The sequence below is a fragment of the Megalops cyprinoides genome, chromosome 3 (genome assembly GCF_013368585.1).
Source record: "Megalops cyprinoides isolate fMegCyp1 chromosome 3, fMegCyp1.pri, whole genome shotgun sequence".
In the NCBI taxonomy this organism is placed as follows: domain Eukaryota; kingdom Metazoa; phylum Chordata; class Actinopteri; order Elopiformes; family Megalopidae; genus Megalops; species Megalops cyprinoides.
Window position 1 is genome coordinate 25,098,896 of NC_050585.1, and position 16,565 is coordinate 25,115,460.

At 41.9% G+C, this 16,565-nt stretch overlaps 1 protein-coding gene across 1 annotated transcript in view; it reads right to left on the reverse strand.

The window, feature by feature from the left end:
* The window catches only part of tenm1 (teneurin transmembrane protein 1), a 214,038-nt gene that overhangs the window by 5,625 nt on the left and 191,848 nt on the right, over positions 1–16,565 (reverse strand). Inside the window, exons 23-29 of the mRNA XM_036523629.1 lie at positions 16,173–16,327; positions 11,451–11,817; positions 9,448–9,958; positions 7,435–7,607; positions 4,515–4,750; positions 3,407–3,700; positions 1,948–2,335 (exon numbers count right to left, since the gene is read on the reverse strand). Of these exons, the coding sequence (XP_036379522.1) occupies positions 1,948–2,335; positions 3,407–3,700; positions 4,515–4,750; positions 7,435–7,607; positions 9,448–9,958; positions 11,451–11,817; positions 16,173–16,327 (2,124 nt within the window). The remainder of the gene's footprint in view (positions 1–1,947; positions 2,336–3,406; positions 3,701–4,514; positions 4,751–7,434; positions 7,608–9,447; positions 9,959–11,450; positions 11,818–16,172; positions 16,328–16,565) is intronic.

Consider the following 16,565-nt stretch of genomic DNA (forward strand, 5'->3'; position numbering starts at 1 on the left):
GTGTTGACTTCTACAAACAGTAAGTAGATATTTACAAAAATACTGATTTAAAATTGAAACTGTACTGCCACAAAATCTCCTGTCATTCTGCCTTGATAACATACAATACCAAAATAAATGATCTTTTGCCAAAAAACCCCTTTAGGGTATAGAGCCACCAACTTGCTCATATGCTAAGAGGATATGCTTATCCTCTATATGTCTGTAGAAACATTGGCAAAGATATATGTGCAATTAAATGACTGAAATCAAAATTATGTAACTAATTTATGATAAACAAGGTACTAGAGTTTGTACACGTCCTTTTTGTCTGATACAATTTGTCTGGTGTGAGACTCCCAGGGGAAAATCACATTTCACATGTAACCCAACATTCACTGTAAAACTGAGCCATAAAAATGAACACAGAAATTCACTGTGACCCTTTTTTCTGCAAGGGGACACCAACACTGGCCTTTCTTAACTCTTTCTTAAACGCCTGTACAAATGGACTTAAACAATATGCCAGTTTCATCACCTTCAGATCAATAGCAGTGCTCAAATGCTGATTTACTGACCTTAAATGCAAGTGAATGATGTATACTTGTGGATTTACAATGACTATTATGTAGAACTCAATTCCTGTAACTGGCAGAGGAATCATTTACAAACAATGAACATAAATGACAAGCTTAAATGGCTCATCATTTAGCAGGCCCTTGCAATTTGCTTGTTTATTGCATTTCTGGACAGTAATGAGCCTTTAATTGTAGTGTGTAATGAAATCAAAGACAACAGTTATGATTAGAAAAGCTATGTGGCGCTACCTGTTGGGACATCACATTTTAGAAGGCCATAAGGCGTGTTTATTAATCTCTTAATTGCAGCGGCTGCAGTTCCGCTGTTAGAATCTTCGTTGAGCCATGACAGAGTTAAACACAGCCTGAGAAGAATTAATGGAAAAAGCTATGACTGCTTCTCACACAGCTTGCTGTTCACTGGTTCCCATTTCTTACGAAACACAATCACAATCACAATTGTCTCCGGATTTTTTTTTTAAGCACCCAGTTGAAACTGAAGACCACTTCCTATGGGGCGGGGTGCAGCAACACAATTTCTCCTCTTCCCCTGCTGTGTATCACCCCCTCTCATCTCTCCTGATTGCTTATTTCATGCCACAATTAGCATTATCGCAGCCTACCAAAGGGCCATTTGTTACAGTGAAATGGGATCGGTTAGAGGAAGTATGAATTGAATGCATTCCTAGGACAAAGTGATAAAAATGCACATGGGAGCTGGAGGCAGAGGTGGAGAGATTAGTGGCTCCCGACTGGGGTGGAGGGAAGGGGGGACAGGGGGCAGGGCATGCAGCGAGGGAGGTGTCCTAAAGAACAGGGCCGAGCTTTCTGGTACTGGAAATTGCTCATCAGAGCCAGGAAAAACGGCATTCAGAGCCTCCTGCTCATTACAGTGGGACTGATGCAGCCTCCTCATTATTCAGCGCCCTAGGCCAGATTGGCCTTTTTGCCTGATTCTAGCATTACAGATCTAAAAAAAGGTGAACATGGATGACCAATGAATTTGGCATGCTTTTAAAATGCAATCCAAGTCGAAGTTTCTGCCCTATTCACTTTGAGGGGCCTCATAAATATTCTTGACATATCCTTCCACATCTTGACAGTAAACTTGACAGTAAAACGCTGACTTTCAAAACTGGCAAGCGTCCACTTGTCCCTAATTATAAATGACCCCTGTTGACAAGGCTGTCGGGAAGTGACACTTAACTGCTGTCACGATCTTCAATGTATTCAACCATTTTTCTCCCTAAACAAGTGACTCCAGAGTGAAATACATTGCTGGTAGGTGAGAACCCATCTCAGCTTTTCAGAATTTCCATGCCGGTTGTAGTTTTAGATGCCAACCACCGGGGCACCATCTGAGCGCTGTGCAGCACGGCTGCTCCGCTACCTGTTTGCCTATATCTGATGGTGCAGATGAAGCCCTCGTGCATTAGGTGGATGGTCTTGACCACGCCAGAGGCCTCGTCATAGGTGAAGGTGACCAGGGTGGTGTCGTACAGGATCTCGGACAGGCGGGACTGCTTGGTGTACTTGTAGAGAGCGCGGCGGCCGGTGCCCAGGTGGAGGGTCTGAAGCAGGCGGCCGTCGCGGGTGTAGTCCTGGATGACGGCTGCGCTGCTGTCGGGGGGGCTGTAGATGTTCCTGTAGTAGCCCACCGACAGCATGGACTGGAGGCCGTGGCGCACCATGCTGGGCATGGTGACGGACAGGAGGTGGTCCGTCTGGTCATACTCGAATATGTACCGGCGCTGGCTGTGCAGGAGGAGATGGACTGACTGCAACGGCAGACAAACACACACAGACATTCCGATTAAAGCATTTAGATGCGACACGAGCCCGACGTGACCTGATGTTACAGGTTGGGCTTTAGTAGAGTCAGGTGGATATTTTACATCCAACACTCAGGCTCAGGTCAAGTGGGGTATAATTTCTTTAATACTTTTAACCTACAGCAGACACCAATTCCATTAAGAATAATGGATGCCAATGCAATCAAACCAAATCCGTTTATTGGGAGAGAATTGTGAACCAAACTGGTAAACTGTCAGTTTGTTTAAGTTCACATTATCAGCTTACTTAGTCAGCCCCAGGACTAACATTAAAGTAAGGACAGATTTCCCCACCATTCACTGGTAAAACAGACTTTTATGCCTGTAGATTACTGTATTTGGAGTGGGTGACTTGTTTTTAAATGTGAGTTATGCACTTAAATCTCGTTCATACTAGCAAGCTACCCAACTAGTAGGCTATTATAGGTAGAAGGACTGGTTTGCTGTGGGCAACTTGTAATCGTGATTGTATGGGGTTTGATGACTCCCAAGCCTCACAATAGTGCATTTTGGCAGGTTTGAAGTGGCCGGTAGAGTTTCCCCTAACTGTTCTATGTATAAACATAAACATTTAACTTTTTTTACTGATAATCAACCAGCATTCTGTATGTACATCTTAAATGAATTTGGATTCGGGCTGGGTTCAATAACAAAACAAAGGACAGTCGTTCAGCTCAGTTTTGGGTCACACTATCATTTAGCAGACTCAGGTCAGTTTCAGGCCCGGTACAGTTTTCATACCTGGTCTGTGCAGTAACGCCGATATATATGTACTTCCCTCTGTGCTTTACATTCTTTCAACAGTAGAGGAGTAGAGGGCCATTTCAGTGCATTTAATTATTTTACTTGGCCACCAACTTTAATATCATGATTTGCAATAGCTACATTGATGTGGTGGAAATGAAACAGGGGAGTTGGGTGATTGGATGACAGGCAGAAAAATCACATATTGAAAGGAGGTAACATGACTTCTTGCAATGTCCAGTCATATGAGGCCCCATTAGCAGGGCCAGTTACCTTTTCCAGGAAGGTGTAGCTCCATATCTTCCCATTGGCCCAGGTTCTTGAAATGACTCTGCCGTTCTCGTACTGCAGTCTCTCAGACCAGTTCCCCCGCTGGATGCTGGTCACGAGGCCCGTCGGTGAGTAAGTGACATTCACCTCATTGTATTTGCTGCTAGGTGACCATACAATGGGACGGCCCATTGGGTCATAGAGGATCCTGAGCGTAAATTTGCGATGGTCATCGTAGATCTTTCCCACTCTTGTGGCCTTGTCAAAGTCTATTGATAGCAGATTTCTGTTATGGGCCTAATAACAAATGCAGTAAAGAAAAATCAGGGACATGCTCAGAGTTCAGATACTGTTCACACACACCATTCTACATCTCCTTCCAAAATATACTGAAAAGGTTTAATGATATTCAAACAGCAATATAGTTTTGACTCCTGATAAAGCTTGATAAAAGGTCAGAACTGTTTTGAGGCTGTGCACAAAATGAGAGCGTGCACTTAACAGTAGAAAATACATAGGAATTAAAATGGGACCATCCACAAGAGTACGAAGTTTCAAAAATGCAATTACAGGGAGCTGTACACTGTAGATAGCAAGTAAAGTTTTATCAAGATTGTTAAAAAAATATTAATATAACACTTTGTACTGTATGGATTGAAGAACTTTTAGAGATGACTGAAAGGCAATGTGAATTTTTTTTTGCTTCATCAGCAATCAAAGATGTGCTACACAGAAATAGTCATGCACTTTGATGTGTCTTTTCCACATCAAGCAAACGTTAACTGTGCTTTACTTTGCTCTACACCCACTCTTCCTTGCAAATTTCCCCTTTTCTGATAACATCACCCCTTTTAGCCACAATATCACAGTCTTTACGTATTCCAGCTATTGTTCTTCATCCTTATGATTTTCTATTTTTCCGTGACATAAAAGAGCCAGAGACAAACATGACACAAAAAAACATCCATCAATAAAAAACAAACCCCGCAAGCAAATTTTAATAGCCTTGATAGCGTGTGGCCTGCATGTTTGCCACATTGGCCAGTCTACCCACGATGCATGTTTGGCTTGCGGCGTTTATCAGATGAGGAGAAGAGGAGCGGTGTTATACCCTCAGCCGACGCTCGTAGGCTGTGTAGTTGCCTTTGGCCTGCTCCCTCCTCTGTCTCCACTCGATCAGGCTGGGGCTGTGCTCGCCGGGCAGCGTGATATTGCACCTGCCCACCGTGGGGTTGACCACGCCTGCCGAGATGTGCGACTCCATGTTTAACGTCACCTCCATGCCACTGGCAAAAGTCACGCGCAGGGACCCGTCAGTGCTAACCCGGTATGTATTCTGAGCATGGTCTGTGAGAAAACACGAGGTGAGAAAAGAGCCCCAGTCAGAAAGAGAATGTGCTATCTTTTTTTTTTCCAGAACATTAGAACAGGAAACTGCAGCCACAATGCAGCTTCATGACCTTGAAATGGCAGAACATACCATACTTGTGACATTGTACAAATGGTATCAAATACGGACACATATTTACGCCTGTGAGTAGTCTAAAAAGATCTCAATGTGTGATATGATACAACATGAATACTTAGAAGGAAAATATTTTAAGATTCCTATTATATATATATTTCCGTTTCAGGGAATGGTAATTATAGATCAAGTTTAAATATGCAATGCAAATGACATGTTTTAAAATAGCAAATATTGTTTATGTATTTCAACATATATTCAGGGGGACGCATCATGGTGACTGACACTGTGAGGTGAGGTAACAGTTTCAACCCATCACATACATTGCACATACTTTGGTTTGAAAAAGATGAAGCCTGATTTGTATGCCCTGACCTCTTGTTCACACTGTCTTGCACAACCATCACACTGCGTAGCAAAATCTTGGCCTCTTCACTGTTTGCACAATGTGCATCTTTATCCATTGGTAAGGCTGAGAGCACAAGTTTCACCAACAACTTGCCTTTGTTAGTCAAATATAGGCACATTCACAGGCACATGTGAACAGTATTATCCACTGGAATACCATATTATCCAAAGTTGCCTCATGCAAATCTATCTGGTTGGATCTCAAGAGGCAAAATGTGCCATTCTAAAATGACAAAATCTATTTTCCAGACATTAATTCTGACCAGTTCAATGTGCTGTCTCTAAGGGTACTCTTGAGCATATGGACACTAAGGAAAAAATCTGAAAATTTTGGTCCTAACCTAAATGTGTTAAAACAACAACAACACAATCAATACATATTACATATACACTAATTAGGAAAATATGCAAATGTTCTCAGCCTTTGGCTCATGGTTTCAATTGAAACGCATTATGGTGGGAGGCACTCACCAACTAACAGCCCACTTGGTGGCCACAGACTCATACGATTATGGATATGCAATCAGCAGAAGGCAATATGGGTAATACAAGTCATTTCTGTAACATGGGATGCAAAACTAGATGAGAGCATTAGGAATGATAGTCTTCTCTGCCATCTGAGAGTCCTTTTGTCAAGTCGTGGTAGAATTTTTCCCCCCAAGCAACTGTTTCGGCAAATCTAATTCTGAATCTCTCTCTTCATATTCAGCATGCGCAAGGCGATGTCCTAATAAACGACTCACTTCCTTTCCACACCAAATGTTCTCATCCTAAATGGTTTTTAATGAAATACCAGCAATAACATTCACACAAGTAGATTTATTTATGCTACTCTCCCATGACTGTCAGTAATGGGTTAAAAAAGAAATATTTCAGGAAAAAATAATGAAAGTGTCCCTCCAGCAATTTCATCTGTAATGGTGATGACGAAGTCTCTACTCTAACTTGACTGCTATATTTCCGTGGAGAAGGAAGGAACACTTTAACATTTGATGAGTACAACTAAAATGGTACTAAAACATAAAGAATGGCTATAGCATTAAGCATTGCTACAGCCATTTTTAACATACAACATAAATGATTCTTAACATATTTAAAATAGATTCACTTTTTCCAGAGGGTTCAATGGAGTGGCTGTATGTAGCTTATTAAGTTGGCTTGAAAAATAACTTCTTGTTATTCCATCCAATTTTCTGTATATAACTCCTCCTACAGCTTTTATGCTATACTTACAAAAGTTGGTTGATACCTTCAGCTAGTGTGGGACTGTGTTGCTCTAGTTCTTTATGTGAATGCCTTAAATATTTATTTTTATAAATATTTTTTTATTTATTTATATTATTTTTTTACATTTATGGATTTACTTTGAAAAAATTCCCATTGACTAACATGGATACAACGTTCAGAATCTGACCATTCTATCACACGCATCAGATGTCCCAATATGCATGCTACCATGGCCGCAGATACAGAGTATTTCTGAAACAAAGCTTCTAACTCTCACTAGTGATGCACATTTTGACTCTTTTCACTGAACTAAGACATTCTGTGCCTCAATCAGAAGATCTGTTCACTGAGTCACTGATTCATTTATTAAACCGATATGAATATGAATATCGCCGATTTGTTCATTTCCTCCATTTTTTTCAGTTCCTTTGTTCAGTGTGTGTTTCCTTCTTTGTCCATAAGTGACTTCATCCATCATCAAGCTAGAATTAATCTACTGGCTAGCTAGCCAGCTAACACGTTACCTGGCTAAGGTGTAAACTGGCTTTAAGTTGCTACCTAGTGACGTAGCTAGTGAGATAACTAGCTAAATAACAATTAGCTGGCTAATAAGGTAATGATGTAGGTAGCCTGCAAGCTGGCTAACTACTTAGTTTACTAGTTAGCTAGCTAACAAGCTGACTGGCTCAAAATTAACTAATTTGTGGAGCTAGCCATGAAAAGTGCATGAATGTCCATGCAAGATGGTCTCAAAATAAAAATCTCACTCCAGCCAGCAGACCAAAGTTGGCAAGCCTAGTAACTACTGGCTACTACCATGCTAGGCTTTTTCGATCTGGGAAATATATCACACAAGGGAGACAAAATCTGTAAAAGAATGAATAAAAATGAAGTGACAGCTGTTTCAAACTGTGTTTGCATGAATGCATACCTTGACGCAGTGTGTAGATTGTACTGCTGGCTGAGAAGTTGGTGGCTGTGATAAAGTTCTCCCGGTCTGAAGTGCCCACCTCCACCCTTACAGACTTCTCCATGTTGCCGTGGAAACTGGTCACTTCTCCCGTTGGGAAGGTTACGTTGATGACATGACCCTCAGTATTGTATCTGTACAAAGAAAACCAAGGCTGGCTGAACCACAACCTTTTGTTCAGCAGATTGCTGTTATATTGCCCCAAAGATGCACAGATACAAAATGGCATGGATTGGAGCCTTTTTTTTTTTTTTACTTTTGTGATAAACTTTAAATGTGCTTGATTTTTGAATAGGCTCGCATAATCTGCTAAAATTGATGCTGGAAAAACAAACGTACTTAAATGTTAACAGAATATGGTAATATATACAATGATGTGAACTTTAAATGTCAGAACTTTCCCTGAAACGAATATACCATGTTGGGCCTGAAACTGACTTTCCATTTTCAACAGAATGTTGTGTTAATTGGACAAACCAGGTAGTGCTTCACAGTTCTGAAGGTGTTAGTAATTGAAGTCTTAGTGTTACAAGAAAGTAAGAAAAAAATGAAGTTTCCATCCTCAGTGATTTTTCAGTAACACGTACTTGCATAACTGCACCACAAGATGGCACTGATTCAACATTGATGTGGCAAATTAAAACAAATCCGTCAGTACTGAGAAGAAAAAGAATACTTTAAAATGGATTAAACTGTACCTTGCTTTGTAAATGACAAACTGAGAGAAAGGTCATCAATTCCGTCATAAAAACTGGAATATCAAGCAACGCATAGCATAAAATAACAGGCACTAGGAAAGATATGGTACTGCTGACATTTTCAAATCAATTTCAACCCAAAAGCTCTTTCAAATCCCTTAAAACGCCTGTACAAACATTTTATATAATCATACTGCTCCCACACTTTGAGGCTTAAAACATCATTGAAAGGAGACATTCTTGAACAGCTGGCTTGCACAATTAAATTTCTATTCTGCAGCAGGGTAACACTCCTAAGAATGGCCTCTGAGTCAACACTCTGTGTGGTTGGTAAAGCTAATTTCCCAGCTGAACAAATGCTGGTTGAAAATACCTTCTCTGTTGCCAACTGGATTTCAGGGTAATGATTCAGATCTTAACAAATAAAGTTTTCATTAAATGAAGCCAAGTCAGACCTTTCCCATCTCCTACATAATTTCACTCTGAAATAGGGCTGACGACATAAACACAAGATTATCCATCTAGTTTACTATTCTAGTGACTTAACCACAGGCTATGCTCATATTTACACATTCGAGTGATGGAATTTAAATTGATGCACTATTTTTCAGAATTCATCAGAGTTTCAGACAAGACAAACAATGATCTAACCTTTTCAGGTCATTTAAATCTCTTCCAAAATTGTTTTACCACAGCTCTATGAAATGAGTCATTGGAGACATTTCATGATGCTAGAGGAATTACAGCAGATAGCAGCACAAGGTGAACTACTTCAAAATCTAAAAGTCTGGGTGTATAAAGGTCTAATGCGCAATATTAAAAAGACATGTCTCTCATTTTATCTGCCAATGAAACTCAAACCAGAGTGTTAACAAATGAAATCGTTGCATGGAGGGAGCTGTTGTTACCAGTCAATGGCAACTTCCTGACATCTAATTTTCCTGACATCTAAACTGGAAGTTTCACGCTTCCCCTAAAATGACATGTGTCTGCACCTCTTATAGTTTGGAATTGTCCAATACATTTCTGAGATGTGATGTCAAAAAGATAAGCAGGAAGATGTCTCCGTGGAAAAGTGACTTTACACTCTAGCTTTATAAGCTTTTTAGCTACATCATTCTTTCTTAGGCTGGCCTTGAAAATAAGGACTCAGTCTTGACGGGTCCACTGAGCAGAATACATGCTGAATGAACAAGTGATGGTGTTAGCACTCTGAGCAGAGGGGCAATCAACAGGAAATAAGGACAGGAGAAGAAGGGAAGGGAAGAAGCCTCACTCATAAACGGTGGTCCAGCCGTTCTCATTGCTCTTGGTTGCCAGGAGACCAGAGTTCCCGTGGTAGGTGATCTGTGCGAGGTCGTGGGCCAGGGCCGAGACTCTCTTGAGTGCGCCGCTGTTGCTTATGGTGAGCCAGTAGACCTGCCCGCCCGGCACCACCAGCCACAGCGGCACGCCGTTGGCGTCGCGGCGGATGTGGACGGCATTGCTGTTGCTGCCGACAGCTGTGCTCACGTCCCTCTCCGCAGAGTAAGTGAAGTTGTATATGTAGTCGCCCGTGATGAGGCTCCGTGTGTGAAGGTGGGTGCCATTGACGCTGAAGAGGTATAGCTCCTGGTCCACAGCAGAGGCCATCTCGTACATGTTGCTGGGGTTCAGGTGCGGCCGGTTCTTGCTCAGGGCGCGGATTCGGATGTTTCCCAGGTCAGCGATGTAGAGCGTGCCGTCGGGAGAAACCGCCAAGGATGAGGGGGCTTTCAGCTTGGCATCCCTGGCATATCCACCATCCCCTGTGGGGAGGAGGGGTACAAATGGAAGATGATATGATAACAAAACTCACTGTGTAATGGCATTTACTTGGCTTAGGTGCGTAAAACACCTCTCCCAGTCCACCCCTAACTATTTGCAGAGGATCGGTTGCAACATGCCAGTTTCATTTCGCTTTACCTCTAGGATCTGCCTGATAGATGAATGCTTAGATGATGCCAACTCTGGGGAGCTAACCACCAGACCTGAGGAGGGGTTTGTGAGCTAGGCCAGAGAGGTATTTATTTTCTGGCACTTGCAGCGGAGGACAGGATGTGCATTCGCAAAGAAAAGAAATTGGAAGATGAAAGCCTCTGAAGAGAGTAATCACCTGGTAACACTGTGACATGATGGGAAATATGCAAAGTGCTGCTGTAAAAATGGTAGCTATCTAGAGCCAACGGTGCATGATATTTGTGAACCAGTTTTTTCCTTTAACTATAAATAAGATATTTCGGAAGTCGTAAGGGCACATGGATAAAGTCATGTATTGAGGAGCATGTCATGACTTTGGTCATTAAATTCTCAAACTAGACTGGCCACATAAGTGTACAATAAATTATCACAATTTACTTGACAAATTTCTTTCATAATTATTAATATTCAAACACGGAAATGGAGAGGAAACAGAAATCAATAGTTTTCTTTGTGTTTAAAGAATACTTAGCACTGCTTTTATTATGTATTTTACAAAACATGGTCACTTCAGTGAAACTATTGTGTGAAATTGCTCATAACTTTTAACTTTTACAAACATTTCACATCAGCCACAATGATATTCAGTTAGTTATGTGAACCAGTAATTACATGAATGTGTATACAATTACACAATAACTTAATGTCTTTCATATAAGCTTTTTTAAATTTACAGTTTCATTGTCTACTTATCTTTCTCATCAATGAAATGTAAGTTAAACAGGATAATATTTTAATTACGCTTATCTTGTGTGGTTCTGTAGGACAATGACTGAACATCGTATTATCTAAACATATTGAACATTTCACAAATCTCACTGTAATTTTATCACACTCTTTGATGTTAATTTTTTAAGGTAACTCATTTGCTGCAATTCATTTAAACATTGATGCTGCTCTAATTTGACCTTCTCAAACTTCAATCAATTCTTCTACTCCAGTCCTGTCTCGGTAAAATAGCAATACGAACTTCTTAACTGATATGTGAGAGACGCACTCTTACATGTGAGACACTTGTCAAAATCGCATCTTGCTAATTCCAGTTTGCCAACTTCCCATCTGGTATTTTATCAGGTTTTTTTTCATATGATTTCACGGTTTTGGGTAATTTTGTAAATGTGACAGACACTCTTGTTACTAGACATACTTCTTACAAGGCCATCATAGCAAGATACATACTTTAGCAAGATACAGGCTTTTTATGCAATGCCAGTCATTTGCATTTCTATACAGGTTAGCGCCAGAGGCTACCACGGATGCACAGAGCAAGGCATGGCCCACCTGAGAAGCAGTCGCAGTTGGGGTCGATCTTGCAGTCGCACTCAGAGGGGGCCCCGGCGATGACAGAGATCTCCCCATTGGTGGTGACCTGCTGGATGCGGTTGATCTTCCGCTCGTCCGTCTCAGCGATGTAGAGGACACCCTGGTGTGACACGGCGATGGCCTTGGCCGCCTCCAGGGTGGAGTGGATGGCGGACTTGCTCACCAGGTAGTGGTCGATCCCTGGGACCTGGCAGTGGATGGGACGTCCTGCGACGATCCTCACTTGGTGGCTCTCTGACACCTGGATAACGATGTTGTTGTCGAGGATGTAGAGGGAGTTGTCCATGGGGTTGATGGCTAAATCCGTGGGCCATTCCAAGCGCACCTGAAGAAAAGAAACACACCTGTCCATACTAGCTGTTCCTCCACTCCCCTCCAATGTTCAGTATTTTGTATGAAACATAATGCACCGAACATGATCTTACTTTTTCAAAGTATGTTGCAATTATTACATTATTTGTTTGCAGCATTCTTACACTATATCTCATATCATTTCTTTTGCATGTCAGTCTGTACCATTCTGTTGCAAAAGCTAAGCAGGTCTTAGTGGACTAAAAAGGGTCTGTTTCTGTTTGACTAAGCAGAAACCTCTGCCCCAGTGATGGGGACACTGTGCTGGAGGATGTACCGCCTTTTGGAGGAGATTTTTACTGCCCCTCGCTCATTGCAATCATTCAAGATTCCACAACATTTAAAGCACTACAATGACTATTAAACAATAATCAAAATCCCACAAGGCATGGTAATTATGAGGACTCTCATACGGAGAAGCCTAGGCTTTTAAACAGGCCTGTTCATTATTTTATGGAAACACCTTAAATAAATGCAGTTTCTTATTCATCGGTCTTTAGACACCAGTTAGGCTTCTTCTGATGGGATTTCCTGTGATGAAACATGATGACACAGCTTGCATTATCCTGTGTAGTATACAAAAAATCCTAAAATGATGGTTTTGACAAAAAAAAAATCTCAGGCTATACTTGTTCCTTTTTGTTGTTTTTTCAGGATCTGTGTTCATTAAAGTGATTGGTGCATTTGTTATCAGCGAAATCCTGATCAAAAGGCTAAAAAATACTTGTTGCTGCATGTATTTCATCCTCTATTAATAATAATGAATTGATAAATGCCCTCTTAGCTGTCAACTAACTGATAGACAGAATTATGTGTCTCACACACACACACACACACACACACACACACGCACACACACACACACACACACACACACACACACACACACACACACACACACACACACACACGTACATCTAAATGTGTGCTACATCTACCTCATTAGAAGCAGATTTTACATTTGGTCTGACAGTAATGTATGCAGAGCCTCAAAACTTACTGCTGTCAAATATGTGGCAGGCACATTGAGTTTTTTTCTCCCAGCGAAGGCTCATATGAGCTGTAAAATGCAAATACTTACACACACACATCACACGTGTCGTTTTACATTAATTATTCTTTGCTGCAATGGCACTGATTTCTTTCACTAGAGTTTTTCAATAGCTCTGCTATTCAAGTTTTACACATTAGGGGCCTTTCTTTCACTTTATCGGTGGGGATGGGGGATTCCATCAGGGACGAAGCAGACAGATCGATCCACACAAATGAACAGTGATGTCTGCGAGCTGTGTATCAAGGACTTGGCCCATTTTATTTCTTAAACGTATGACTTTGCCGCCCCGTATTGTTTTTGGAATTACTTTGGAAAGACAAAGCACTGCTCTGGATTTAGACTGAGATCCAGTCTATTCCACCTTGATGCAGGGGCTAAATAACCCTCATCAGAATCCTATACAGAAATCAACTGTGGTGCATTCTGGGGGCTGTGCTTTCAATTGACCGCTGAATGCTTTGAGAAATTGGCTGCTGTCTTTGCATGCTGAGAGGCCCTGAGCCAGAATAGGGGAAAAAAATGCACTGAATGATTTCTCTTGGGAGCAGCAATGTCTAAACCCACTGAGCCTCACCTGCTATACACAACAGCAGGGGGACACTGTTCCAGCTTGTGATCGGGAAAGCCCTGAACTTGAAAACTGAGTGAAAAGAGCACTCTATTTCTCCAAAGTGCGAGGGCTCAAGGTCCTGGTGGAGGACTTTTGAACCAATCACAGTAATGACCTCTCGCCCCTCATCCGCACCTGGGAAGCCAATCGGGGCAGAAAAAACACAGCGTGCTGCAGGAAACACGGCGTAGGTGATTCGTGCACCCAAAGAAATCTGACACTTGTTATCACTACACATCCTACAAGGTCATCTAAACGGGTCCATTATGTCAACACAAAGGTACAGTCCTGAAATCAATCCATTGCTGGGTAAACCTCAATGGAGTATCAGTGTCACAAAAGCTGTACCACTCATTTTCCACAGTTATGTGGAACAACACATGCAAAATAAAACATAGCTGGATAACATCTTCGATATCTGAACAACACTGGAGATACTTCAGATGTTTTGTATTTTCCTGGAACCTCAAGTGTCACCATATCTCCTCCTGCCATTATATGGGCTGGGCTAGTTCAATTCTTCAGTTCTGTTGGTTGATGGCGTGTTTGGGAAGAGCGACTACGACTGCATTTGCAGCAATCTAGGACAAGTGGTATCCGTGAGAGCCAAGAGAACAATTACTGGCGGCTTTGAAGGAAACACAATATGAAGCACAACGCCCTCTCACCACACATCTGTATTACACTGACGACCCTTTCACATAAGCTAAAAAAATACACATAGGAGGAGTGCATGTTCCTAATTATCCGGCAGTAAATGCCTTTGATCTGTTCAGCATGTGGTCGCGGCGATGCGCCTGGATAATCATTCGCTGGGAGAAAATCTGGGCATAAATGTGAGTCATACAGCGCTTATATGATAAGCCCTTATGGGGGGGCACGCCAGTTAATTTCTCTCCCGCGTATAAAGCTGTGAAACTGCCTCAAATATGGGTCAATGTGCTCCTTTGCTGGAGCCGACATCGACCGCGGGGCATATCCCGGCAGTCCCTCTGAAGGTTATCTGGGCTCAGCAGTTTCCAACTTTCTGAGGGTGCTTAATAAAGGCAGTTTTGTTTTCGCCAGTCTCCCTGTGACAAGGTCTGGGCTGAGAAAAATGGTTGTCGGGTCAGGGTGCTCCCTATTCAGTGCCTCTGGGGCTCTGGGAATGGGAGAGCTTTTCTCGAGATGGAAGGTTTCAGCAGGCCACACCGGTAACCTGTGTTGGAAATGTCGTAAAGCACGGGCTCAGAAAACCGATGGGATGTAGGGCACATACTTACATCAAATTAATGACACCATGGTGACAGGCTACCACTGACTATAACAGAGATGGCATAACGGTCATCATTAGTAATACCTGCAGCAGTACAACTGCTGTCCTGGAAATAAGATGCTCATAAACATGTACTGGACAAGCAGCAAAAGCTCGGAAAGATTCTATCTGTATGGACACACAAGTGATTTAGTATCAGAAGATCGAATTTTAGTGGCAGTCAGCAAGTGCCAAAAGATCATGAAAGACTTCACTTCACTACCTCAGACCGAGGTAGACTCCTTTAAATTTTCCATTCAATGTCTATTTGGAATACTAGGCCGTTCTCCTGCAGCTCAAGTGCAGTTTAAGACTAATGGCAGAGGCAAAGGTCTCCGGGCAGACCAAACAAAATGATTTCTGAGTGCTGTTAGGATTCTGCACCGCATGAATTGCTCTGCAACTGCTGGTTCTGAAGCTACCAGCAGTCGAAGGGGAAATGACTCTCCATCAACATCCAGCAAATGCATTCTCTGATCCCAGTCATGGAGGGCAGCAACCTCCCCCTGACCTTGATAGTTGGCATCTAAATTCAAACAAGTGTCCCCAGGACTGACTGCAACACTCCCAGTTTCTGGGTACTCGCAGTTAGAAGTGAGTCAGGTGACAGAGCTGGATATTTCTGTGAGTGCTACAGGGGCAGGGTAAGAGATGAGACAGCCACTATGCGGCTTATGAACCTCTGCCTGTTCTGCAGAGAGACACTGGGTACAGGTGCTCCATGCTGTTCACAGAAATGAGCGTATTTTGTTCTTGGGAAACGTTTGTACAAAAAGTCACATTGGATTTATGAAACCATAGAAACCATAGAAAAGACCTAATTCTATTCTTACCCCCGCTCTTACAATGATGTATCCCGACTATTCTTATGTTAGATGCTCATGCATGTTATCTGCAATTAACAAAAGTAAATTCTCTGACATTCCTATATATGCATATTCTGACTTCTAAGTTGCAGATATAGCTGATGCTGCCAAAAGGACAAAAACAAATATTTTTTCTGATTAAGTGATGTGAACAATTCTGACAGAGATGGATGGAAGAAAATTATCTGTATATTTCATGTACACAGCGAAGTGACTAGGACATTAGTAAATCAGTGGCCAAAATAAGCATTACCCGGAAAGCACTCGGGTATCTAATTCAATTTTGCCTTGTCTTCAAGCTTGCACATGTGGTAGGAGTGGTCTAGAGCAGTTGTAAAATTTGTACGTAAGTATGAAATAAGAACAAATTGATGAACTCCAAAATGTTTGTCAGATTGATAATGAACACACTAATATTGTTTGCACCCATGAATAATGAATCTGGCTCCCTGGAGCAAGGGCCCGTGTACACCGCACTTAGTCTGAATGACACATGGCAGCTTACCTGAGCGATGTCCATGCGCGCGTCACAGCTAAGTGGCTGAGTGGACGTCAGGCCATTGGAACCGATCACAGTCGCTATCACCCCTTTTTCATTGATTTTCCGTATCATGGTCCCGTCCACAAAATAGACAAAGCCTCGCTTGTCCACGGCTATGCCTGCAGAAGATGACAGAAACAGGCCTTTGAGCTAAGGAGTTTTCTCTGGATTTGTTAGGCATTCTGGAAACATCAGTTGCACCAAAGAGACATACCCATTTCATTCTTTCAAGATAGCAATATGATAGGATTGTTATGCTGTATAAGAGAGAAAAAATGGTTTGAGTAAGAATTGGCATAGAAAACAGGCAGATTGGCAAAATAATATGAATAATATGAAATCCTATCCCTTCAGTCA